The sequence below is a fragment of the Pagrus pagrus genome, assembly GCF_965226575.1.
Source record: "Pagrus pagrus genome assembly, chromosome: 19".
Taxonomy (NCBI): domain Eukaryota; kingdom Metazoa; phylum Chordata; class Actinopteri; order Spariformes; family Sparidae; genus Pagrus; species Pagrus pagrus.
This window is the reverse complement of record NC_140203.1, coordinates 22,628,964-22,655,393: the sequence shown is the minus strand read 5'-3', so window position 1 is coordinate 22,655,393 and position 26,430 is coordinate 22,628,964. Positions and strand designations below refer to the sequence as shown.

The 26,430-nt window shown below is 42.5% G+C and overlaps 1 protein-coding gene across 1 annotated transcript in view; it reads right to left on the bottom strand.

Annotated features, from left to right (window-relative positions):
* Positions 1-26,185, bottom strand: part of LOC311275151 (ephrin-A5b-like) — an 81,252-nt gene extending 55,067 nt beyond the window's left edge. Inside the window, exon 1 of the mRNA XM_084383444.1 lies at positions 25,298-26,185. Within this exon, the coding sequence (XP_084239570.1) occupies positions 25,298-25,422 (125 nt within the window). The 5' untranslated portion in view covers positions 25,423-26,185. The remainder of the gene's footprint in view (positions 1-25,297) is intronic.
* Between the last annotated feature and the right edge of the window lie 245 nt (positions 26,186-26,430).

The following is a 26,430-nucleotide window of genomic DNA, read 5'->3' as shown; positions in this document are numbered from 1 at the left end:
AGTCGGCGGCTGGTGTGAGGAGCCGGAGGGGGGAGAAAAGGGGATTTCCTGGATTGTGATGTCACAGGGTGGAGGCCTCCACTACAAAGCTGACCCCTGACTGCCCAGGCCTGCCTGATCCTTATCATGCCAGTGGTGCTACCGCACTGTGATCCAGACAGTCTCTCTTACAGTTTGAGCTGCAGCTCAGCTGCTCGCTGGCATCATTATCTCCGGATGTGGGGAATACCTTTTCCAACCAAGCGTGTTATTGAGGTAACCCAGTTTTTGACTGTCATAAATCAAAGCTGGGGTAGAAAAACCAAAGACAAGCATGTGAGTAATTTTATCCAGGCTGCATACGAGCAGCCGAACGCTAAAAACCACGTTAGAAGTGATGACAAACCAGATGGCCAAAATAACGCTTGCAGCACACATCGTGTCAATCGATGTGAACTAATTGATTCCCACAGCACACACTGTCAGAAGAAGAAGCAGCCGTGGTTAGAGATGTACTGGTAGTATTTCTGTCTTTCCTGACAACGATCCCGATACCTGAACTTTGTGTATCTGGCAATAGATTTATTTTTGTACGCTGTATACTACTAAACCTCTATGGATGTTATGTTGTGGATGTGAAGTCGCTTGCCATTTATGGATATGGAGAGGTAAAATCCCTCCACTCCCGGAGGACCACCGCGGCACCATATATCAGAACAAATCCATATGGAAGTGAATGGAGAGAGACAAAAACATCTTCTATCTCGTTTTTTTTGTCAAAATAAGGTCCCATGGGGCACACAGGGGCATAGCTTGTGAGTACAGATGCTAGGTAGTAGCAGCGTCCCATGTCCAACAAATAAATGACATGGTATTGGATCGGTATATAGACTTATGTACTCGCCGATACAGCAGATTCCAGCATTTTAGGCAGTATTGGAGGCATTTCCATTACTGGTATCAGTATCGGAACAACCCCAGTCATGGCACAGTGTCCGAGGTGTGCCAATCTCTGGTACGGATGTGATAAACCGCTGCTTTTCTGCAGCACTGACACATGCCGACAAGGAGAAAAGGGGCAGCATCTCATCGTGATGTGTATTCGTGCAGCAGAAGGCATGAGCTCAGATAGAAAACAGCTGCCGCGGACATTTTAACGTGTGCCATATGTCGCCAGTGTGCGTTACCGTCAATTATAAAGGAGCTACATGCCTGATGTAGTTTGGTCTAAATCTGGGTTAACTAGATTTAACTAATGATTGTTTTCATCTCAGATGAATCTGTTATTTGGTCTTTAAAATGTCAGAAAACGGCGAAAAAATGCGGTCAGCGTTTCCCGAAGCCCAAGATGATCTCAGATGTCTTGTTTAGTTCACAGCCCAAATATATTCAGTTTACTGTCATAGAAAAGGAAAGAAACCAGAAAATGTTCACATTTAAGAAGCTGGAATCAGAGGCTTTGGACTTTTTTTGCTCAAGAAAGTGCCTCAAACTGATTAATTGATGAGCAAAATAGATGCCGATTGAACTTAATAGTTGAAAAGTAACTGAGAAATTGTTGCAGCTCTCTTAGCAAGCAGCTACACACATCTGACAGCATCAGGACAGCTGATTTCAGCTACTTTTCCATTTATTCACGCTAATGGAAATACAGAATAGTGTGTGAATGCTCCGGGTCATAATAACGGGATGTTATTTTCCCATTTTCTCGCTCCACCAACATGGTGAGATTGCAGAATTAACAAGAGGGAAAAGTGGAAACTAACATGCAAAACTTTAAGAGAATAAAACTAAGAACAGATTCAGGTACTTTTGGGGCTCATTAAATAGTTTAATGATCTTATACACCCATCATTAACATATTTGTGTGTTTAGTTCACTGCATCAGCAGCAGCGTGTGTCACAGACTTCAAGGCCGAGGTAATGACCAAACACAGAGATGCAAAACTCTCGCTGCCACTTGTTTATTTATTTCCTTCTCTGGGTTTTCCCTCCGTGCTCCGGCTCAGTCTGCACACGCTAACTGCAGGCCAAGGCCAAACACCCGCAGGGAGCGACCCTGTCCTCGACACCGCCGCCCAACACATCATACGCTTTCTCTCTGCCTCCCACTTAACCCTCACCGCACACACAAATATGTTTCCAGCTGCCCAGAGACACCAAATACTCCGAGACCAGATAAACATGCCGAGCTGGTGAGGAAATGCGAATAAATGCTGAGATGTAGGACGAAAATCGTACAAAGCCGAAGCCAGGCAGGCTGAAGCAGTACTGGCGATGCACCAACACTCACACACACACACTCAGGTCTGCAGCAGAGCGAGGTGTCAGAGCCCGTTAGAGGCCTTTGGCTGGACGCAGCTCCAGAACAAGCTGGACAAAAGCGTTGCCTGTCTCCCCTCATTAAGTGATTTAAGATCCCGTGTTCCCCCGACTCCTTTCATCGCCGTCCAAAGTGAACACACTCAAAAAGCCCAACAAGACTGCCAGGACCTGCTGACATGAATGGGGTGAAGAGGGGCAGGAAAGCCAAGTTCATGGCGGAGGACCAGGGTCTAAAGCTGAGCTACGCTAGCCATGCCTATTAGGGCTCCACGCAGATGGAGGGGGGAGCCTGAATAAACTGGGGTACGGCGGAGGCTTGGCCCCCGGGTGGGAAACAGCAGCCACTTAATCCATTAACAGTTCTTCCTCCACAGAAGAAGCAACGTTTTCCCATGAAGGTTTAGTATAGCAGAAATGTGCCGTTTCCACATTCCTGGCTAACAAGGCAGCGCTATCTGGGGAGGTGGGAGAGGACGGAAAGACGGAGGAGGTGGATGGAACATCAGAGCTGCATCCAAAATCAACCTCATAAGAGCGCCGGTTTGGTTGAGCCGTGTCATAATTATGAGTGATTAACGCGGGCGATCGTATATCACACAGTTACCAGGATTTGCAATGAAAACTCCATTATGTGGTCAGGGCTGGGTCTGGATTTGTCAGCAGAGTTGGAATGTACCAAAGGTTTTAGCAGCTGCTGCAAAAATCTCAATCTCCGAAAGACATGTTGGTATATTAGCGTTTAGTGTGAAAGCTAGAAATGTTCTAGAAATGAGGATCAGCGTCATGAAACAAGTTAGTGAAAGGCAGAAAGGCAAAGCTGCTGTCTGGTTTGTTCAGTCCAGTCACAGAGTAAAATGTTGACATTCTACACTTCTGCAGACCATGGATATGTTAAATGTGTACGTTTCATAAGCATCCACATTTCTACAATATATACATATGATATAACATTCAGATTACATGTATATGAGCTGACTCTCATGGCAGGAAGAGGAGGACGCTGCCAAGCGAGAGATCACTGTTCAAGTTTATTATTTTTATTTATTATTATTATAGTCTTCACAAGACGCTGGGACATTTTCTAGCCATGTTAGTGGCAACAAAAACAGATTTTTTTTAATGCAACTTTGGGACAATTTTCATCCACTAACCCTAACCCATGTCTGTGACAACAAAAGCGAGTATTTCAAGCCAAAAACATAATTTTTTCCTAACCTTAACCAAGTGTTTTTGTGCCTAAACCAAAACAGGACAATAAACGCAGGATTGTCACAGCATAAAAATGGAACTTAAAGAAAAGTTTTTTTCATTTCATGGGTATGATATCACATTTATACAACATGTTCACATAACATGTATATGGGCTGACTTTCATGTCCAGAGAAGGAAGGGGGGTGGCAGTGTCGTCTGCAGAGCGAGAGACCACTGTTCAATATGGTGTTTTAACATTTGGAAGCATGAATCCACTGGATATTTTTAGCGAGATGTCTGGACAAATTCCAGACACAGGACCAGGTAAGCCAGGACATGATTTTTTCCTAATCCTGACCAAGTGTTTCGGTGCCTGAACCTAACCAGAGCATGAGCACAGTGTTGTCACAACATTAAACTGAAAATGGAACACGGTAAAGTTGCAACATATCCATGGATTGCAAGGACGTACATCGGTGACATTTATTCTTGTGATCGGGTTGGTTTGACCATTATTGACCTCTCAAAGCCTTGTTTTATTAAAACCAGTTAAACATCTTGATGTTGTTTCAAGAATGAAATGATCAGCTTCAGGCTTATTGAGGCTGTTTCCAGTCAGAATTTAGACCTCCGAAGGATTTTGCAGCTGCTGCAAAAGAAATCACCCTCTTATTTAGTTAATTTTGTATCTTAAGCTCTAAATTGTGTTCTGTTAAAACAAAAAATTGTGAAATCATAACCCATGAAGGCAGATTGCTGCACTAGCTTAAGGAAAATGATGCTTGTACATAACAAATCCAGCTGATTTGTACCTGAAACTAGTCGAACTGCATGTTTTTTAACTTATCTTAACAAAATAAATATCTCCAGGTCCTAATAACAGACAGAGGTCGCATGATGAGACAGAGAGTTTTGCATCTGTGTGTGCGTGCAGGGGGTGAATTTATAGCAAAAATACACACTCAGATACACGCACACATAAACATACCACACACAGCTTCAATTAACACCTGAAAGGCAGCGGGCTGCTCTGGGTCACCGTGTCATCTGTTAGCGTTCAGTCTGAAGCTCGGAGAACGCCTCCTCGGATGCCTGATCTGCACTTAAGAAACCACTTTCTTCTGCAGCTTTGATGAGCACAGACGTGTGTTTGAAGCTGGTCAACTCTTTGAGAGATGTGACAGGCAGAGGGGAGACCTCAGCTGAGCTGAGCATCAAGAAACCTTTAATTCAGACTCGTCTGATTCTGCGTAGCGCTGCAGCAGAGACACCGTGGCCTGGAAGAAATCTTTAATGTGTCCGTTAAAAGAAGGAGCCTAATTGGAGAGTGAGTGTGGTCTGAGTGGACAGTACAGGGAGAATGCAGAAAATGCACTATTTGGATGTGGAAAAAACAAAAAAAAAAAAGATCCTCCGAGCAGCCAAGATCCAATTAGTGTGGTATACGATGTGGGATCCAAACATTTGTTTACAAGGGGCTGTTTTTTTCCCTCGCCTCTCTCTCACAAGGACGGGGAACCCTGGTAGGATTCCACGGCGGCTCCACAACAGAGTGGGTGTGGCTACACCGCACAAACCTCGGGGCCTTTTGACATTACACTGCGCAACCATGAGGTCAGAGGAAGGCTCTTTCTTCCGAGGCACAAAGGAGTGATTTTTCACTCGCCCCGTGAGAACAGCGGCGAATAATGAACTCTCGGGCCCCTGGTATCACGTTCGGTTTCACACGCGTCAACTCCATTCTGGAGCGGAACAAAAGGGCAGTAGGAGAAACATTTGTGGGGAGGGAACAGTGTGCCCAGGGTGCCACGCAGGGTGAGTCTGATGCATTTTAAGGCATTTTAATGGCAGTGATACTCAGGAGATTAGTAGGAAATTGTTTCTTTCAGACGTACAGAGAAACATGTGCAAAAAGGCGACCGGGCAGACATGCATGGAGGTGTTGTTGAACCTGCAACGTACGGCGGCAATACAGCATGAGTAAATCAGTCGGACATGCTAGAATGTGTCCAAAGCAAGTATCTGGACCCTAACTGTGACTTGACGCTGGGCCAGATGTTGGGGGCTTTAAAATCACTGGAGAGAAGAAGAATCTGTCCAAACAGTCTTAGACTATACGCAAGTGTAGCCTCAAACTGATTCATCTTGGAACCAAGTGAAAAAAACGATTTATTGCAAACCAAAGATAGGAAACACATGGCTGGAAAGTAATGCTCGCCAATTGGGTTTTTTCGCCAAAGAATACAAACACTTTTAATCGATTTTTTGACCGATTTCACCTCAGATCTTACATGATGATCTCTGACCACACCCAGACAAACGTCGTGTCCTCTGCCTCAATAAGTCACTTTTAAGATTAAAAAACGTCCTCTTGTAGCGAGTACGGCTCCGATTGTGCTTCATGTTGTAGGAATCCGATGTTCAGTTGTATTTTTTTTTCACCATCTTTATGGATTGTCTGGGTTCCTCTTAAAAATAAAGACAGACAATAATGAGCCCTGCCTCAAAGAAGAAAACTATAAACACACAAAAAAATGTGGGCTACAGACTGCAGCCATTAAAGCAGCTATGGCATTTTACATTTCACCCCTAACTGAGCGACATTGGCGACATGTTAATGTGTCTGCTTCATGTGCACTGCTGCTGCGTGTGGAGGAAACCATCAAGGTTATAGCAGCAGGCAGGTCTGGCTCATACGGCCTTGAAACAATATTGCAATATTTTGAGTCTATGTGGCAAAACATGATATTTATATCAAGGTACTGTGAGACCTCCTCAAATGTAGAGCTGCAACTTATGATTGCTTTCATTATCGATTGATCGCTCATGTCTATAAAATGTTAAAAAGATGTCTCCACACAATTTCCCAGAGCCCAAAGTGACGTCTTCAAACCGCTTCTTTTGCCCAACAAACAGTCCAAAACCCAACGAGGCTTCATTAACTGTCACACGTGACAAAGAAAAGCAGCAAATCCTTCCATGGAACCAGCAAGTGTTTGACTTTTTTGCTTGAAAAATGACTGAAACTATTAATTGATTATCAAACTATCTGGAAATGTATTTTCATTAAATCGATTAAACGACTAATTGTTACAGACAAACTCAAGTATCACACAATTTTGAACAAAAACCTCAACATCGGGATGACTATTGGTACTTCCACAAAATACTATCACATTGAGATTTTTGAGTAAAGACGAGTATTAGAACAAGTAGAAGAGTCCTGTGAGTTCAGTTTATTGTAATGCAGCCTTTGAAACCATGAAAAGACAAAATTTTGGCTATTTCATTATATAACGATATCCAAAATCTAAGGTTGTATATAATCTCATATCACTTTAACGGTATAATATTAATATATATCGCCTAGCCCTATTGCAGCAACATATTAAGACAGATGTTCAGCCTCACAGTTCATACCTGTGCCATCATCAGCCTAATTGATGCCACTGACCAATCAGCACCTGGTATTTGTTGGCTGCTGTGGCTCTACCTGCTCTTAATGAGGATTTTAAAGCAAAACTAAAAGCTTGAAACAGGAAGTTCTCTAAACTTTCTAAATATGAAAGAACCTTATCGCACTTTTCTCCGTGAAACAATAACTCACAGACTTTAGCCTCTGTAGAGTCGTTTCCTTTCGCGTTTCGGCTCCTTTGGGTCTTTTCCTGCTGCAAATCTCTGAACCTTCACACCTCACACATTTGTTATTGACGAAGGAGGGTGCAGATGCCTCTCTCGATCAGATTGTGTCAAAAGTTGCTTAATGAGAAAAATAAAAATATCCTCCCAGGCGCACATTTAATGAGTGGGGCAGGAAGTGACTGTGCTCAGGAGACAACTGGGACTAAAACCTGCGACTTCCCAGTTATGTGACACTATAATAGCACCAGCGGCCAGCAGCCCCGCTCTGTCATCTGCTCTGCTCAACTATAAAGCATTTGGGAAAGGCCAGACGGATTAGGCTGCAGTTACTCTGACATGAAAAGCTGCACTTAATTCCAGAGCTCTCATGGCTGATTAATCACAAATTATGATCAAACAGCTGACTTACAGGATAAACATATGACACCCCGCTCACAAGTCTGCATCTGTGTGCGTCCGCCCTGTGTGTGCAGGCATGCGTGGCCTGCGTGTGTGTGTAAAAGCATATGTGTGTGTGTGTGTGTGTGCGATCACACCGTCTCCCCAAAGTCTGCAGACTCATTTTCCACAGCAGATTAAACGTGTGTCTGCACCCACAGAGCACACCGCCAAATTAAAGTCCCCAATACGCCCGACATTCATCTGTGCAGCATGTGAAACCTTTTTATGTGAAGGAACACGACCAAAACTATTCCCTTCAAAGAAGATCTGAAAAATAGTCTGCACTCACAAACAGCCTTAAAGTGCCTGTGTTGTCTGGAGGCTGATCGAACGCTCACATCCATAAGCCAGGACAGAAAACGTCTGCACACACGGAGGAAGTGACTTCACCTCAAACCTGGCGGAGAGTGGAGGAGTCAGCTGAGTGGTCATGAGTGAAGGTGGATGTGTTTTAGGGTGTAGAACAAAGAGTTGAAGTCTGAGAAGCTTTAATCGCCCTCCTCATATCTGATATCAGAGCAGCAGGAGTCAGCAGCTGGATGGAAAACATCTGGACGCGGGGGTTAGCAGCTCAGGGCACCGCGGCCACAAAGGGGGCTCTGATTGTACGGGGAACGTGAAGTGTTCCTGGATTCTCTGTTACCTGTTTGTCATTGATTGCATATTTTAAGCTAATAATATGAAAAATATAGTTTTAAATTGCGCTATAGCGTACTAGCTTGGCAGACATTTTGTAATTTCTGGGCGCTGCGACCCATTTTGAGGGAATTCTCTAAATGTTGGAGTTTTCCGGTGCTATAAAAAAGATTTTCTAAAAAATGACACATTAATAACACATTTTGGTTTACTACAATGTGTGTGAGTCTAAGTTTAGTACGTATATTAAACACAAATTTTGGCCCTTCCAGTAAAACATTTCTTTATATGATAATAAAACATATAGCATTCTACACCAAATGTCTGGGTGTTTCGGTGCTTTCAAATTTCGTATCACAAATAAATTAAATTTACGGGATCTGTTTGCTTGAAAACATATTTTTCGGTCATGGCAAGAAATGTTTGTGGGCCCGACCTAGGAAATTCTGTAATAATAATAATAATAATAACAAAAATTTGGCAGCTGCTTCACCAAATCTGGTATTCTGACACCATAAAAATTGGGATTATCATAAATTTGCTATCCTCTGTCACCAGTGTGTCAATGTGTGTGTGTGAGTGGGTGAACGCTGACTTGTGCTGCTAAGCGCTTTGAGTGGTCGCTAAGACTAGAAAGGCGCTATATGAATGCAGTCCGTTTCTAAAAAAACACATTTCAGGCACACTAGATCAAACTGACGGGAAAAATGTAAGACCACTTACAAATGTGAGGATTATAGAGTTGGTTCTTCTGCACTGCATGTTGTGATTCTGTGGTAACGCATTTTTGCAGTTAATGCAAACGGTTAGTTTTAAGGACACTGCAATTTTAGGTGATTTGCATGAACTATAGCATATTCTTTTTTTTATTTATTCTATTTTTGTAATTGTAACAAATTTCGGGCAGCTAAACCAAATGGTACGTTGGATTCTGACACTGTGAAACATTTTGCAATTCACTAAAATAACACACCAAATTTGAGGAATTTGCGTGCATTGTCACATAACTTGGGATAATGCCAAAAGTGTGTTGTGGGCCCTGTAGCAAATTTGTTATAAATTACAATTTTAGGGGTTCCTAAGACACGTTCGGGAAGTTTGGTGCTTTGGGAGTATTCCAAATATAAAACTTTAGGAGCAATACGCCAAATTCGGGGGATTCGTGAGTACTGTGACATACAGTATTTCAGCAGAGTGTGGGGACGACATAAAAACTAAATAAAAACTAAATACATATCAAAAATGACACAGTTTTGGGATCAGAATATTAGCTTGATAAAGTAACAGAGTTTGGGATATAGTGGCGCTGTAAGAAATCTGAGGATGATCACAAATACTTAAATTTGGGGGTTAACAGCCTGGGTTTTGTATGTAGCGGTTTATGAGTCGTTTCTGAGGCTAAAAGACTTGAGCTTCCTTGAAAGGAAAGATAGAGAGACATGAGACACACTGGAAGAGATAATGAGCCAGCAAGAGGCATGAAAGAGAAAGCAAACTCAGCTCCCTGTAACCTTCTAACATTTATACAGTGGCCGCCTCTGCAACAGTGTGTGTGTGTATGTGTGTGTGTGTGTGTGTGTGTGTGTGTCCTTGCCACAAAGAATAGATACGATACAGATAGTGATTTATTCAGATAGTTGTTGGCATTTCACTTTACATCCCCCAGAAAGCAGCAGGCTGCTGCAGCATGACTTCAACATGCTGCATTAAGAGCTTTGCTCCCTTCAGGCAACAGGAATTCTGGGTTATTTCTACCCTGGTGTATCTGGCACAGTTTTGGTTATCTGTGCTCAACGGGCCAATGAAGGCACAGCTGCTCCGCGGCTCATTGGCTGCCGCGGGGTAATGGGTTAATCCTGATTGGTGACTTTCTAAGAGGACACACCCCTGATTTTGGGGTTTTTCTTTGGGTGGGGTGATGGGGGAAATTAGCATATTTATCCATTTTCACTGTAGTGTGAAGGATTTGTAACCTAATTTTAAAATTTCTGGCTCCGAAGGACGTGATATCACCAAATGTAAAAATTGACCTCTCAGCTGGTGCTTCGCCCTCCAGAGTCGCTCCTCAAACTCTTAGTTCAACACAGGAATAATGATTAAGAGCGTTTTAATCGCCTCAACACAAACTTTATACCCGCGCAGAGTTTTCGCTGGGCTTTGAAACAATCAGAAAATAATGTGATTTCTGATTGGAAAAGTCAAACAGCATGTCAAACAGTGGTGCTGCACCATAGCACCACATCTCCCACTACACTGCTGGGTTGCTGGGCAAAATTTAGAACGGGCCTGCCTCCATACAGGAGTGGCTTGGTGGATGGTAAATGTGTGTGACGTCTTAGCCGGCGTGTTTCTCTAACCCCCCTGTGTATCGCGTGTCTAGACCTCACCAGCACTACTTCTGGAAAAGGACCATGTGACCCAGAGGAGCAGTCACAGGACTTCAACATCCACACTCTCAGGCCCGTTTTTTTTTTTTTTCTTCTTCTTCGATCAATTCTTCCCTTTTATTCCAGCCTATAATCAGACAGGTTCAAATAAGTGAAACTGAGGCAAAGTGACAGAAGTGGAACCCAGCGCCAGCGACACATGGCTGCATCAAAGTGAGGTTCAGCCCCGCAAAGACCAGCTTGCTTTGAAAAGATTCTTTTTTTTGGTACAGCAGCAGTCACAAGGCTTAATATCAGATTAATTTTAAAAACTATGGCGAAGACGGCAAAACTCTCTTATCAAAAAAGTGAAAATTACTCAACAAAATTACAACAGATGTAAAATCAATACATTGAAAGTGATTTTTTTTTGTGTTTAAATATTATTTCTCACTGTGGAAATGCTGCCTGAACACAATATGCTAGGTTTTATTCACTGTGGGTTGAGCTAAGTTTAACTGTAACGTCATGTTGCACCCTGGAAATACGACATGGTCTTGCAAATGCATATATGCATATACTAGTCAAACGTATATACAAACTATACAGGCATATTTGTTCTGTATACTGTATATGAATACATTTGTGATAAATAAAAAATGTATTTTTGCATGTGGTGTATTTTACTTCCAAAGAAAAGCAGGACCTAAATTTAAAATGTTAAAAAAATCAAATTTGAATTTAAATTTAAATTTGGTATTAAACAAGTAATTTTTTTATTTAAGAAAAAATGTTTATAAGGCACTATAAATAAAAATAATACAGTAAAGAATTGACTATAAGCCATGATACATAAATAATAACAGATTATCCGCGTAGATGCAAACAAAAATAATCTGATTATATCGATAAAAGTCTGACTTTTGTGGGATTTACTTATCATCGATGATTTAAATGTTTAAAGGCGCACTACGTAGTTTTGGGGAAGACATTTTAATCAGAAGAGAAAGATCTTCACTGACTGATTGTTTTTTTTTTATGCCTAAACAAACTAAATAAACAAACTTTTTATTTTCAACAAACTGATCTTAAAGAGAAACACAATTTATACCGTTTTACTTTGTTTATATTTGGCGGACCCTGCCACCTTTCTAGCTTCAAACAGTGTTCATACCTTATTTTCCTCTGAGAACAGCTTGTTTATTCACTTATGGACAAAATAAATATTTCTGAGTTAGTATTATCTTATTAATATTGAATATAAATTCAATTCTGGGGTTGAATTTCTTCTCCAAAACTACGTATGGCCCCTTTAAATAGAAACTGAAATAAATCCTTATTGCATTTGAATGTGTTTCTCCTGTGATGTTTAGATTATAACACCATAAAATCAGCCTTTAAAACAGAAATTCCCTGCAAAGCCTCAAACTGCAGTTAAAAAATAAACATAAAAGTCCAATAACGAAAAAGAAAAAAATAATTAGTGAACTTTTGGTGACCAGGCTTCTGCTACTTACAAAAGTCCACTAAAACTTAATAGTCACCTCCATCGAGAGACAGAAATATGAGCACGGAGCCATTAAAACTTCTGATGGAAACCTAAGCAGCCGGCACACTCAGGAAACAAATAAAACATCTTTATGAGCGTGATTTTATGATCTTAATAGGCACAGTCCCGGTCCACTGGCCTCTAAGTGCTCTGCTGGACAGGTCTGTGCTTCAGAGCCGACTTCAGACTGCGGCTACTGTCTGCACCGCCACACACAAAACTCTGCACAACTTACTGTCTTCATTACCCCGGACGCTGGATAATTAAAAGAACACTTTCACTGCCCGTGAAATTACAATAAATTCCTATTAGCTGGCTCCAACCTTCATTCTGCATTTTAAGACACAGCATATAAAACTGATACACAACAAACACTGTATGTAGGAGTCGTATGGTCTGTGTAATAACAGGCTAAATGAATTATTTCAGCACATTTGTTTGAATGTGTGGTTATCACAGTGCAAAAAAAAAAAAAAAAAAATCCAGTTTATTTAATTCCAAACTATATTTTCTGAAAAGCAATCTGCTAATGAGCGAGAATTATTTCACTTTCCAGGACAAATTTAAGCATTTTCTAGATTAAAAAGTCATTTAAAGTCGTTTCTTAACTTTTCTTAACTGATTATTAACTTTTTAAGAGAAAATGTGTGCTAATGTCTCACCACTACTGGCAGTATTTCTTCTGTTTGTAGGATTTTAAAGGATCACTATGAGATTAAAAGACTTCTTAAAGTGGCTGTTTGTTTTTTATTTGCTTTTTTTTCTTTTAATTGCTCTGTGTTGTAAATTTGAACAAATTATTACCGCTGAAAAGTCATCAAATTAAAAGAAAAAGTAACATTAGATTTATTTAATACAGTAAATAATCAAATAAAAATAAAACCTATTTACATTAAGTACCAACTAATACGTAATTTGTTTATTATATTTTTGTGTATAATTTTCTTATATTCTTTTAATTCTCCGGCAAAATCATTTACATGTGTATTTTTTGCAGTGATTGAACATTTTTCATGTAATTTTTTGTTTCCCCGTCAACATTAAAGTTGCACTGTGTAGTTTGTAGAATACATTTTAATAAGAAGAGAAAAATCAGAGCTGAATAAACAAACTGAACTAAAAGGCCAACATGATTTCATTCTGTTTTACTTTGTTTATATGTGGCGGACCCTGCCACCTTTCTAGCTTCAAACAGTGTTCTGGTGACCTTATTCTCCTTCAAGGACGGCTCGTTTATTCAGTGATAGAATATTTCTGAGTCTGTATTTTTACCTTATCAATATTATAAATACAACACTTTTCTAGTTTTAATTTTGTTTCTAAAACTACATAGTGCACCTTTAATTTCAGCCATTTTCTTTAATGACTTTGACATTAAATCAGATTGAAACTCTGGGCGAGGTTGGAGGGTGACAGCCGCCTCGTCTCCTGGTTTTTATTTGTCCCCTCAGAGTTCGTGAGTCTCTTTGAAGCAGGACGGGGCAGGTTATCTGTGACCTCGTCCCTTTTGTTCAGCAGACAATACAGGCTTGTTGGGCCATTAGTTCGTCTTTGTAGGTGCTCGTCTAGGTGTGATATCCGCCTTGTCACTGCTGATACCGCAAAGTCGACTTCAGAGTCCACTACGGGGACAAAGAATGCTTTCTGAGGGCAAATCTACCCCGAGGTGATTCGCGACATTCCTCTCCAGTCACAGTGGAAGCCCCAGTAAAATGTAATTATCTCAATTATACATCAGAATCAACTTGAAGCTTTATTACCCCAAATGAGAAGGAACAGAAGCCGACAAGAGCTCCGATAACCGAAGAGTCTCCGATTCATGAGAGCGTAGTACTCCGCTCAAGTGGAGACATCTGATTGGTGGGGAAGGGGAGAGCAGCGATTGGCTGGGGCGGTGACATATTCTGTGTCGACTCAGCGCTGGGACCTGTTACGCCAGATGCCCTCCTCTCGTCCCCTGCAATGTTTGCAGCCCCACGCACGCGATCCCTCGCTCCGCTTGGCTGCACCCTCTCATCGCATTACTTCTGCTATTCTAACTCCTCCATCAATTATGCACTAGAATAACTCAGGGCCCTGATGGAGCCAAGACATAAAAGGGGATCATCAGCGCGAGCGCTCGCAGCGTCTGCCCGCGTGTTCCCACCGTGCTGCTGCCGTGGCCAGTGATATGAGCGCCAACGTGCCCGCTCTATAGGGCAGCACACACCAATGGGTCTGTGCATAAACAAACACATCACGGCTTGTATCATCATCGTGTTAGTGGGTCAATCAGGCTGCAAAATCGACAACAACAACTCAACAAAGGCATTAAACCTTTGTCCAGGATCACCGCAGCTAGCTTTTTTTTTTTCATCCAAGTTAATCTCGTCATGTTGCTCACAAGAAAAACAGTGTTCAGAGTGTCATATCTCAAACATCAGCCGAGACAGAACCGGGTGACTTCAAAAGACAGAAACAGCACAGCAGGCGTCTCATTAACTTCTGAACTTAAATAACTGAAGTTTGATGGCTCACATCGGCTCTTTCTGACTGGTTTAAGGATGTCACTGTGCTCCGCAGAGGCCTCATTTTTAGGTTAGTTACAGGAAATCTTGTCATCAAGTCATTTTGTCAGATTTTTTTTTTCCTCGATGCAAGAAAACTGGATATTCTGAATGTTTGTAGAAGTGGATTTTTTTGCAGTGTACTTGTACAGATAATGCAAAATGCTAAAATAAGCATAAGTGCCCGCAAAGTTTCATCATTTCTGCAGAGAAATCACATTATTTCCTGCTATGAATGAGTCCTGAAACCACAAATGTATTTAAAAAGAAAGATAAATATCAGCGCAGATGAACTTTATTCCAGTAAAATTCAATAAAAATGTCATATTTTTTTAAAGAATGTCTAATTTTTGAAACTCGAGGAGCGTAAAGCATTTCACTGCGCTAGAATCAAGAAAAAGAATCAGGAAAAACATCCGAAAATCCTTCAAGTCTGCATTGAGAGCGATTAGAATCAACTTACAAATTTCACATTTTTGAAAAATCAGTCTTGAAGAATTCGATAACAGACGTGTGTGAAATGTTTTCCAGACATCAGGCTCCAGACATCGTTTTTTTTTTGCAGCTGTTGAGTGCCGGATCAGAAAAGATCAGAAAAATGCTCAAGTGACATCCCAGGATTGGTAACCTACTTTTTGTTCCTTAAATCAAAATGGAGTCGACTTTGGAAAATGGCTGCCTGAGCTCCGCGCTCCGCCACACACCACAGAGAAAAGGCGAAGCGGAGGAGAAGTCAGCCACGTCCATGGAAAGTGTACAGACCCTGGCAGTCTGAGATTTCAATTAATGACCCTGCAACTCAACTTGTGCGATGATAAAATACCAACAACAATTTAATCGCAGTCATTCATCAGCAGAGCAACACAGGCCAGGAAAGAATTTGTGAAAAAGAGAAAGAACAGCCGACGTGATGTCGACCCCTCTATTAAAGTCATGGCGGTCCTGACCTGGATTTCTCCTGGTTGCGTGTGAAGGTTTGTCCAGGCGCTATCGTGAGATCACAAACGGCTTTTTTAATATTTCATGGCTCCCAAAGCACCAAGTGTGCTGAAATCCAACAGGAGGAAACACTTTGAGTCTCAACGGACCAGAGAGCCACACGAAAGGTCCCGCAAAGTCACACCAAGTTCATGAAACAACAACTGCTCTTCACACGCAGATAAATAACATTTGTCTTCTTTCACCGCGGGAGTCGGAAAACGGCCAAACAACCAAAAAACTTCTCCTCTGTTGTGGGACGAAAAACACCACCGTGACATAAACCCTCATACCCAAATGATTACATGAGACATATGAACCGGAGAAACAAAAGCAATTAGACGGCAGCAGTGTCTCCCACAAAAGCATATTTTGCCTCATCAGAGATGTTTTGGTTCGTCTCTGAGGCCGAGTGAAAAACTAGCTATCCTGTGTGCCGCTCGAGGAGCTTCAGTTCCCCGTGAATCACACATGATTCACAAACCTTGACTGGAAAAGTAATCCTCTCACACATCAGCTTTGTCTAATTTCTTCCAAGATACACAAAAAGCTAAGAGTCAGCAGCCATTTAGGATCAGGAAATATCGCCCTGATGAGGAGGCGCGCATACTTTTTGTTTCAGGCTTCGCTCCAAAGCCGCACTGACCCACATATAGTTCCAGAAACATTTAGCTGGAGGTTTGGCCCCCGCTGTCAAAATGATCACATTTGCTTTTTATCAAGCATATATTTCAAGCCAATTTACGTTTCAGCAGTGATCGTGTATGATTTCTATCTGCTCATGTGCCAATTTTCTCGTTACCTCCATCCGTCTGAAACCAGAAGAGACAGCAGGCCCTCCCTGTCAGGATTACAGCGCCATGTAATAAAACTGCTGACACCGCAGCTAACAAGTCAAAACCACACACGGCTTTTAGTCCAACATTAAACTTCATAAACACTTCAAGAGAGCGAGCTGCTTCGAAATAATGTGCTTTCACTCAGTCCTGTTGAATCGACTCATCCTTTTTAATTTGCTCTACTTTGCAGAATGCACCTTTAACTTCTACACTACAGAAATCTGTATGGTATGCAGAAAAGACCTTGTGTCTATAACGACCCCCGAAAGTCTCCATGAACTTTATTTCAGCTCGTTTCAAATACAAATCTGCTTCACTGGACTCTAGTTTACACAGCAAGTCTTGACAAACTTCATAAACTCATGTTTCATGGTTTCTTGGTGTTGAGGAGACCATACAAGGCCGGCCAGGCACACACTCTGCCATCTTTGATACTGTGTGATGCCCTACAAACAGCAGCAGTCTCGCTGGTCTGTTAGCAGCTTAGTGGCTCTTTAGGTTCTCTTTGGAAGCAGTTTTTAGAAGCTTTACTGCAGTCATTAGGAGCTAAGGCTGATTAATGTGAATGGTCAGGCAGGGCCTGGCTTTCTGAGGGAAGAACAGAGAGGGGTGAAGGGTCCCACAGGAAGTGTTTTGTGTCTCCACACAAAGGGAGGTCTGACCTCTTAAGCCCCTGAGAGCCTCTTTGCTAATACCCTCACCGGTGCCTACAAAGACACAGGGGATGCCATTTCACCACTCACATTTAAACAGCATACACAAGAAAAAAGCCCCAGCAAGATTAAAACGGCAGAAAAGTGAACCTCTGTGCAGCGGAGTGAGACTGTGAGATTAGGCCTGAAGAGTCCCCCGCTAATCCATTGACTGTCGCGCATATCAAACGCAGGAGGGCCGACTCACACAGCATCTGATCTGGACACAATGGATCTCATCAAGTCGCTGTTGAATCATTAAAAAACATGGATTTTTTAACTTCCCTCACTGTACTGCATCTTCTGTCAAGACACTGAGAATCAACTCTGGGAAATTCATGTAACAAGTTGACTTCTACTGGAATTCAATTGCTTCACCTGTAGTGTTCTTTACATGTACTAAGCATAAGTGCTACATTTAAGTGTCCTGATGCTCCTGCTGTGATGTGATGTGTTCTTTCTTTTTTCCAAGATGCTGACACTAGATCTAAATATATCTTGGAACAAGTTGATTTGAAATGAAAACAGGTTAAGATACCAAGTTAAGCTTCATTCTCTTGATTTAAGTGTTAATTTCCCTCATTCTGTTTTGTCCGCCTTCAAGATAATAACAGTTCTAAAAGAAATAAGTTCATTATTGTATTGAAACAGGTTAAAATAGGTTTTCTTTAAGTTTTCTAGATGAACAAAATAATTCCATGCTTATTCTGTCTTCTTCCAAGATGCTGACGTCAATTCTAGAAAAAGATTATTTTGAAACAGAAACAGGCTAAAATGATCCGCACAGGATAATCGAGCATATTTTAATTTTCTAGATCGAGAGGACTTTCAGTTCCAGAAGACTGTTGAAACAGGCTGATAAATATTTCAAACAGGTTGACATTACTGTGCCGCATGAGCAAATATTTTCACTAATGAGCAGTATTTTCTTAGATTTTTTCTTGATTCTAGTTCAGAAATGTGACGAATTCTGTCTTCTCTCAAGATCCCAGCACTCAGTACTAATCATTTCTCGAAACAGGTTGATTTGTTATGATAAAGGTTTCAGATTCCACGCTGCCGCATGGTCGGACTGTTTCTCAAATTTTTTTGATTCAAGTGCGATTTTTCGTGGTTTCAGGGCAGCAACTGACCTCATTCTGTCTTCTTTCAGGACAATAATCATTTTAGAAGGATTCTTGGGACAATGTTCACTATTGTACTGAAATAATGACATTTTCCAGAACTAAAAAGGAATTCTAGTGCTACGATTTACCTAAATCTGTCTTCTTTCAGCATCCTAACACTCACTTCTAGAGCCTGAAAAGATATCACACTGCGCAAGAAGATATTTCTTATTTAAACTTAAAAACTTCTAAATTTTCTAAATCAAGCGGACAGTCTGTTCCAGAGGATTCTCAATTTGTATTCCAATGCAGGCTGCAAGCGTTACTGTGCTGCATGGGCGGATATTTTCAGCAGTAGAATTTCCTGGCGTGAAGCTTGTGACTTTTCTTGATCCTAGTGCAGCAATTTTTCTCATGTGTCGTCTTTCAGGATGCTGACAATCAGTTCTGGAAAATTCTTGCAACAAGTTGACTTCTATTGGAATCTAACTGAAATAATCTAATCAGATTTCTTCACATATTATATCAAGGAACATTTCTACAGTGGAGTGCAGTTTTTCTTGATTCTAGTGGAGCAATTTAGACGATCCTGCCGTCTTCCAAGATACTGACACTGAGTTTTAAAAGATTCTTGAAATAAGTTGAGAAGTAATGAAACCGAGTTTGTTACACCATGCTGCATGGTTTTTTTTTTCTCTTCAGCTACGTTAAATTTTGAGATTCTGAGAAGATTTTTCTTGCTTTGTGTTCAGTGATTTACCCAATTTCTCAAGACACAGGCACTAAATTCTGGAAAACAAGTTGACATCTATTAAAAATTGGAAATAACTGGTGCGGTGGGTGATTTTTGCTCTTTTTTTAAGGAAAGAAATGATGAAAAATAAAAATATTTAAGAAATAATTTCCTCAACTTGCAGTGCAGACAGTGATTAGTGCATTCGCTGAGCCAGAGCTTGTGAGAAATCTTGCCGTGAACCAATAAAGCCTCCACACTTATTAGTAACCCCTCGTCACTAGTTCCTGTCAATCAGGCCCTGGCAGCCTGAGGGCCTCGCCTTATTAGTCACAGCGTACAGGGAGGGCAGGGGCAGCTTCTCTCTGCAGGCAGGGTCATAGAGAGCATGAGGAATGATGGGCGCCTCCACGGGACAACTGTTCCCCCTCTGCACAAAGCTTAGTATATGAAACTCGCAGCTTAATTGACCCGAAGGTTCAGTCTTATTAAGGTCATTCCGTAAGATGCAACTGATTCAAGCACACCGAGTGGTCGCAGAACTGACATGATATGAGAAAGTGAATACGGGAGATTTCCTATCTGAGATGTGACGCTCTTTCATTTCATGCGCTGAGAGCCTGAAGTGCTGTGAGGAGGCTTAATGCTCCTGCACTTTGTAATAAAATGGAAGGTAAACCTCAGATAAGAAGCCTCTTATCCTCACTTTATTGATAGTTTCTGAACCCTCTCGACAGGAAATCACATTCAGTCAGCTCTCTTTGATGTCTTTTGAGATTGACACTTCCTCGGGGTGGAAACACTGGTTCTGACCCCACCCCAGGACTCCGCGGCCTGGAGACCGTTCCCCCGCCGTAGCCTCTGGCCTCTAATGCGGAAGTTTCTCTCACCCCCGAAACTGTGCCGTCCCTCCAGTTATAATCCCCCCGCCCCACCTCAGATAACTTATGCACACTCTCCACCACCACCTCTCCCGTCTCCTCCTTCCCTCAGTCTGTCTCCCTGCACAGCTAAAAAGCCGGCTATGGGCCGCTGAGTAGGAGCGGAACAATAGCGGCCTTTCAGGAGCTCTGCGCCGGCGCTGGGAGAGGGCTGCGGTCCTGAGACCCAGTCAATATTTGGACGTGGTTGCCTTTTTGTGTCCGTTTTTAATCCAAGCGGAACCGAGCGGCAGGGAGCCGGGAAAAGGCTGAGAGGGGAAAGCAAGGGTAAACACTGGGAACAATGCAAACAGGGCAACTCACAATGCCACTGGGAAACTATCACAACATCAGCTCGCCACCAAGTGAAAAATGGAGTATTGTTTCTTTAAGTGGAGATTAAAAGGAGAGCAATGTAAGAAAAGCAAATAGCGGAGGTCATTCCGCTATGAGAAAGTGCGCAAGTGTCAAGTCGAGGAGCGAACTCCCATTCCTGATGTATTGCCTCAACCAAAAATAATCACGCATGTTCATAAACTGAGAGGGAAAAGAGCATTTTGATCATCAGAGGGTCTTTTAAGTCGATAACCACACTTCTATCCAACACTGAAACCATTCTTTGATTGTCTTAAGGAGAAATATGTTGCATCTGCTGGGGAAAGGCTTTGGATGGACATTATCAGGGATTAAAGGAAGCCCCTGGGGTGACAGTGCTCTCCCCGAACACTGGAATCCCTCTCTCCCCAGCTGTCAGGTCGTTAGTCCCACCCAATGAGGTTCTTTGATGACGAGGGGTATCAGTTTCCATGGCGTCCGAGACACAAACAGCTTGAGAGATTAGGGACGGAACTCGGCCCTGATTCTCCGTTGATCCCACCTATCAGCAACAAATAAACACCTTGGGCCACGGCAACGCCTGCGTGCGGACCATATGGACCCGGGTGGGTTTTAATGAAGCAGCTAAATAGCTGGTGAGCAGGGAATTCGCTAATAGCTCCTTGTCAGAGCAGCAGTAAATACCCCACTCATACACTTTATTCCATCATTGGTTACCGACACAGACGGCGAAGCTGACAAGGAACATCTGTGACTCATTTTTCTTACATGAGCTTTTCCACGGCGGCTTTTATTTTCTGGCTTTCGATTTCTCGTCTTCGCTGGGATGTTTCTGTCCTGGTGCCACTTTCTAATAAAACATAAGTTACACGAGATTTATAAGCTGTAACTCATGACCTTAATAATGTTTAATAAGCTGTAATTAATGACTTTAAAAATGGTTAATGCATGTGTTAATAACACTTATTGATCAAGTGCTTGGATTCTTTTAATCAGCCCATAATGTAATCAGGCATACTTTATAATGAGTTTATAAATTGTAAATGATGCTTTATTAATAATTATGAAATCAGTTGTTAATATTTGACATCACTGAGGATTGTGTCTGGACTAAAATCCATTTATTAACTACTTTTTCTGTTATAAAGGGTTTAAAAGTTGTAACTAATGCTTAATTACTAATTAATACATCAGTAATTAATACTTAACACATCTTTAATAGCCTATTACTCAGAACCGTGTACGTACTGAAATACATTTAACTAGTTTTCAATATTTACTTTCTAATAAGGCTTTCATTATGAATGGTTTATATGCTTTATTAATGATTATCACATTATTGTTAATGCTTAACAGATCTTTAATAAGCTATTACTAAGGACTGAGTGTACTAAAATCAATTTATTAACTACTTTTTAACACTTTCTAACAAGGCTTCCTTTATAAAGGGTTTATAAGTTGTAACTAATGTTTTATTAATGATTATTACTCAGTTATTAACACTTAACAATCTTTAATTAGCTACTACTCGTACTAAAACACATTTATTAACTACTTCTTAACTTTTATGTTGTAAGACTTTATAAAGGGTTTATAAATTGTAACTGATGTTGAATGGTGGTTAATAAATCATCTATGAATGCTACATCAGACATTAGCATCTAGCTAATGCTGCCACAACCTTTCACCTACAATGTTTTTGTAAATTATTCATTAATCATTTGTTACAACGTGTTAACCTTATTATCCTGCTAATGCTGGTGCCTTGTCAATATGACAGGGGACAGCACTCACACATTAGACTTCATTACTCTTTCATCACAACATCTGGAACTACACCGTATCTGCTCAATTGTGTTTTGCAACGTGCAGAAAAATCTGTTAAATTCCTACATTTTAAGTTTTATGTGTAAATCATCGATAAGGGTTCTTCCACGGCAATATTGCATCAGCACTGCAGCTGTAAATGTCGATAATATGCTAATAAATGGGTTTGGTCTGCTGGTTCTGCAGCCCTTTCACTGAAGGCAGGAGGTGCATTTGTCCATTGAGGAGGTCTACTTTATCACAACTTGGCAACAAAAAAGTTGTTTTGACATTTGGCTTCTCAAAACATTAAGAAATAATTTATCAACATCGAAAAATCCAAGTGGAACCAAGTACTTACAACTTATAAACTTGGAGACACTGCTATTAATACCTGTCAACGTGAAATGGGAATTGTAGTCCTGCCGCTACACAAGCCTCTTCACTCCTTGCTTGTCTGAATCCACCCTGGTCTACAGCTCAAAGGAGTCACAACAGTATTTTTGTGAAATCCCCTCATTTTTTCATGTAATATCCTAATTAGGATCATTCCCAGACTTTCCATACCTCGTTATGTGCAGGGTTTGTGCACATATCATCCCCTGACTCATGGACTGACTGAGTAGAGAGAACAATGCGAAAGATTTCACTGCAGCCTCGACACCCACTGAAGTACATCTGACTGACGAGGACCAACATGCTACAATAATCTGAAGCCTTTTTGAGGAACGTGACGTTAAAAAACAACTAAGAGTCATTACATCAGCTGTGTCTCGGCAGTTTCTTTTGAACGAGGCTCCCTGATACTGGAGTTACATTTAATTTCATTAAGTAGCTTATACGAGCACAGCTACTCGCTGTCACTGTGGGAGCTTTGCAAACTCCAGGCGAAGCTGAACCGTCCTCGGGGCCGTAAATCCCTCCTCCGCTGCTCAGAGTCCTGCTCTTCTGAGCCTAATCAGCAACAAGCATCAGCACCAGGAAGATGTTTCCCTGAGATGAAAGCACAGCAAACGCGGACACACGTTTACCTAAATTACAGACAGCCTCCTTTCGGCCCCATTGAAACAATAGAAAAACATGAAAATGTCATCGCATTTCCATTTTTCACGACTCACTTCCCATTTCAATTCCACTGCTCCTGTAGGGGATTTCATGAATGGCTGAGTATGGACTGCTGCTCCGGATGCCATTTTTCCCCACTTTGGTCAAATATGCAGCAGAGGAGGCAGAGGAGGGGGGTAAGAAAGCTCATCTGGAAGTTGGGACTGTACCGCAGCAGGTTCCCAGAGCTCCAATACTGAGCATGGTTACATTAAACAGCAGGGATCCGGGGCCCGCGAGCTTGTGTGGAATACTGTAGGGTTCTGCTGAGGGTCAGGGGGCCCCGAGGCTTTAAGTACAGCCCTCTCTTACATTATACAGCCCGGGTCAGGTTTAGATTAAAGTCATGAATGAGAAAAGGAGACAGTCATTTAGAGTTACTCATTTATTTAGCCTCCATTCTGCAGAGACAAAGCCCAGGCGGGGTGCCGTGCCGGGGCCGTCACCGGGCCCCATGGCCGGCGGTACTGCCCCGGTTTTGACCCTGACAACGGTCTCCTCTGTGCTGCTTAACCCGCAACTCGCCTGGTTACTACCAAGTGTGTGACCTCAGCATGTGTGGATCTCTCACAAGACGGAGCATCACGCTGCGCCTTGGCCGCAGCTGAAATACCCCTGTGTACCCCCTTATTGTCTGCCCCAGCGTGGGCCGGGAGGGGGGCAGAGAGGGTGGAAGGCGGGGGACACTTGGACGGGGGAGCATGGCAACCAAGAAACCAGACTTGGGAACTGTTTGAAGGCCAAGAGAAGAAGAAAAAACAAAAAAAACAACCTGCAGCCTGTGAGTGCGACAGAAAGCTGTTATCAGATATCTGTCTGTTAGCGGAGCAGGAACTCCATCAGCCTTTGATGCCACCACCACATTTGCATTTGTATCATGAACATCTTGTCAGTTCAGCTCCTCTGAAGCCCAACAAACCAGTTTCTTGTCCCTGAGCAAATGTTGATATAATATTTTCTTTGACTCATGCCGAAACTGTTGCCAGCTAATACCAGACAGAGGTGAAAGTAGTCCTGTCCTACTAAAACAAAGTGACACACAGTCATTATATCAGTGCCAAGAGTGGGGAACTGAGTCACGGAGGGAGGTGCCCTGACACACAGAAGGGTGTTAAGGAAGAGAAATGTCACTTTATAGGTTCAACTAGAATATTCTGAGCTCATATGGAAAGACTGTTCGGTCAAACTTGCAATAATTAAAAACCAGGAAGCAACTTTAAGTTTTCAGCTGCACCCAGCACGACTTTATCAGCACTTTCTGAGCAAAGCAGCGTGTCACTTTGATTCTCAGATGAATAATAAATCATATAAGCTCTAACTTGCCGAACAAGTCTCAAAGGATGAGTCTCCATTTGGCACAAAAACAAATCTGTCAATTCCAATCGATAGCAGCAGACTACAGACTCAGCATTATTTCAGCGAAGCGGCGGCTCAGCCGAACACACTTCTCCCAGTAGCGCTCGTAGCACTCCTCGTGTGTTGCATTTTCGACCTGAGCGCGGAGCAAACACCGAACATTAATGCGTAATAGCGCGTAATGGTGCGTAATAGCGGACAGCCTGTGTGAAAATGCCTTGTTGTTCCTCTGCCAGGGATGATTGATGCTGCTCGGTGTGCATGGTTGATTACAGAGATGATTCAGATACGGAGGATTATCAAACTGTAATCACAACAACGATCCATCAATGAAGACAACAAATAAAGGTTGTAGTCAAGACTGAACCTAGAAAACGCTCCATTTATCAAGCTTGTGTGTGCCGGAGAGGAGTTCATAATGTTGGTAATTGAAATAAAATGTCATATTATTATAATCGTTGTTACAAATGGTGTGAGAACAGGTTAGTTTTTAAATTGTAGATATATTAAGTGAGGTTTTGTAAAGTGATTTACTTTGCATTTCCGCACTTGTGATGCCTCAGAGTGGGATCAGAGTGTAAAGACTGAACATCCAGACTGAACACCCAGTCACTGAACTACTGTAAACCGGTCAGAGTGCAGCTTCGACCGGGCAACGTCAGGGTGAAGTCCGCCGCCTGCTGCGGGCGGAGGAAGCCCTGCGTGCCGGTGCGTCCATGCGGGAGAGCGGGCGGGGAAGGCGGGTTACTCACCTCGGGTTGGTCCGGTTCCAGAAGACTGCATAGCGGTCGGACACCACCTTGGACGCCGGGTCCTGGCCGTACACACACATCCCGATGATGAGGATGAGGAAGAGGATCATTTCCACCTGCGGCATACTGTTCGCTCTGGAACTCCGATGAAGCCAAACTGATTACAGTCCGTCCTCCGGTTCAGGATCAAAGATTCTGATGGGTGTAGTTGAATGAGGCAGGATGAGAGTCCACTTCAGGCTCTTTGCCCCCGCACAGATGTAGCTCTCTCCTCTGTGTCTACTACAATTAAAGCGCAAATGTCCTTCTCTTCTTCTCTTGCTCAGTCCGCACTTTGACAGTCAGATCAATGACTTTGCACCAAACGGTCACTCTTCACGCGCTTGAATGAAAGACAGTTCTGCTCAAAGTAGCTGAAAATCCGCTGTATTTCTGCTTGAGACGCGGACGATCTTCCTCCGGCTCAACTCCGCTCCGCGCAGCGAACAGTTGCTCCAACTCGCATTGAATTTCCCAGAGAGGAGACAACGTTGAGTGCGCAGTGGAATAAAGATATAAAAACAGAGAGTTAATGTTCCGAGATGCAAATATAAAAAAAAAGGCAGGAACACGGTCCCTGTGCCGTCAGAGTCTTCGGCTCAGGATCTCTCCTCCAGATCTAAAAAAAAAAAAGAGACTCAAACCAGCAGCTTCTGCTCCGGCTGATCCCCGCAGCTGCCCTGCGGATCAACAACAGCACACGCAGTAAATCAAACCTCTCCGCCGCGCGTAAACGCACACAATCTCCGGGTTAAATGTCCCCTGACGAGCGGCACGAGAAGCGCTGTTATCGATGTGGAGGAACCAAACCAAGTCAGCAGCGCTGTGGCTCCTGCGGCCATGCTCTCCCGGACCAGCCCCCCTCCTCCAGCCCTCCACCCCCCCGCAAATCCCTCTCTCCCTCCCTCCCTTCCTCCCTCCTACTGTGCCAGCCGGGGCACGCTGCAAAAAATGGTCGTCTTTAGCAGTTCGGGAGCAGAGACTGTTGAATCTTCTGGGGTGCGTTTTGTCACATTAAATTAATAACGACGCGGACGATCAGCGCTGCTCTGTTTCCACTTTTTGACGCCTCACGTCCTCGCGGGTTGCAGAAA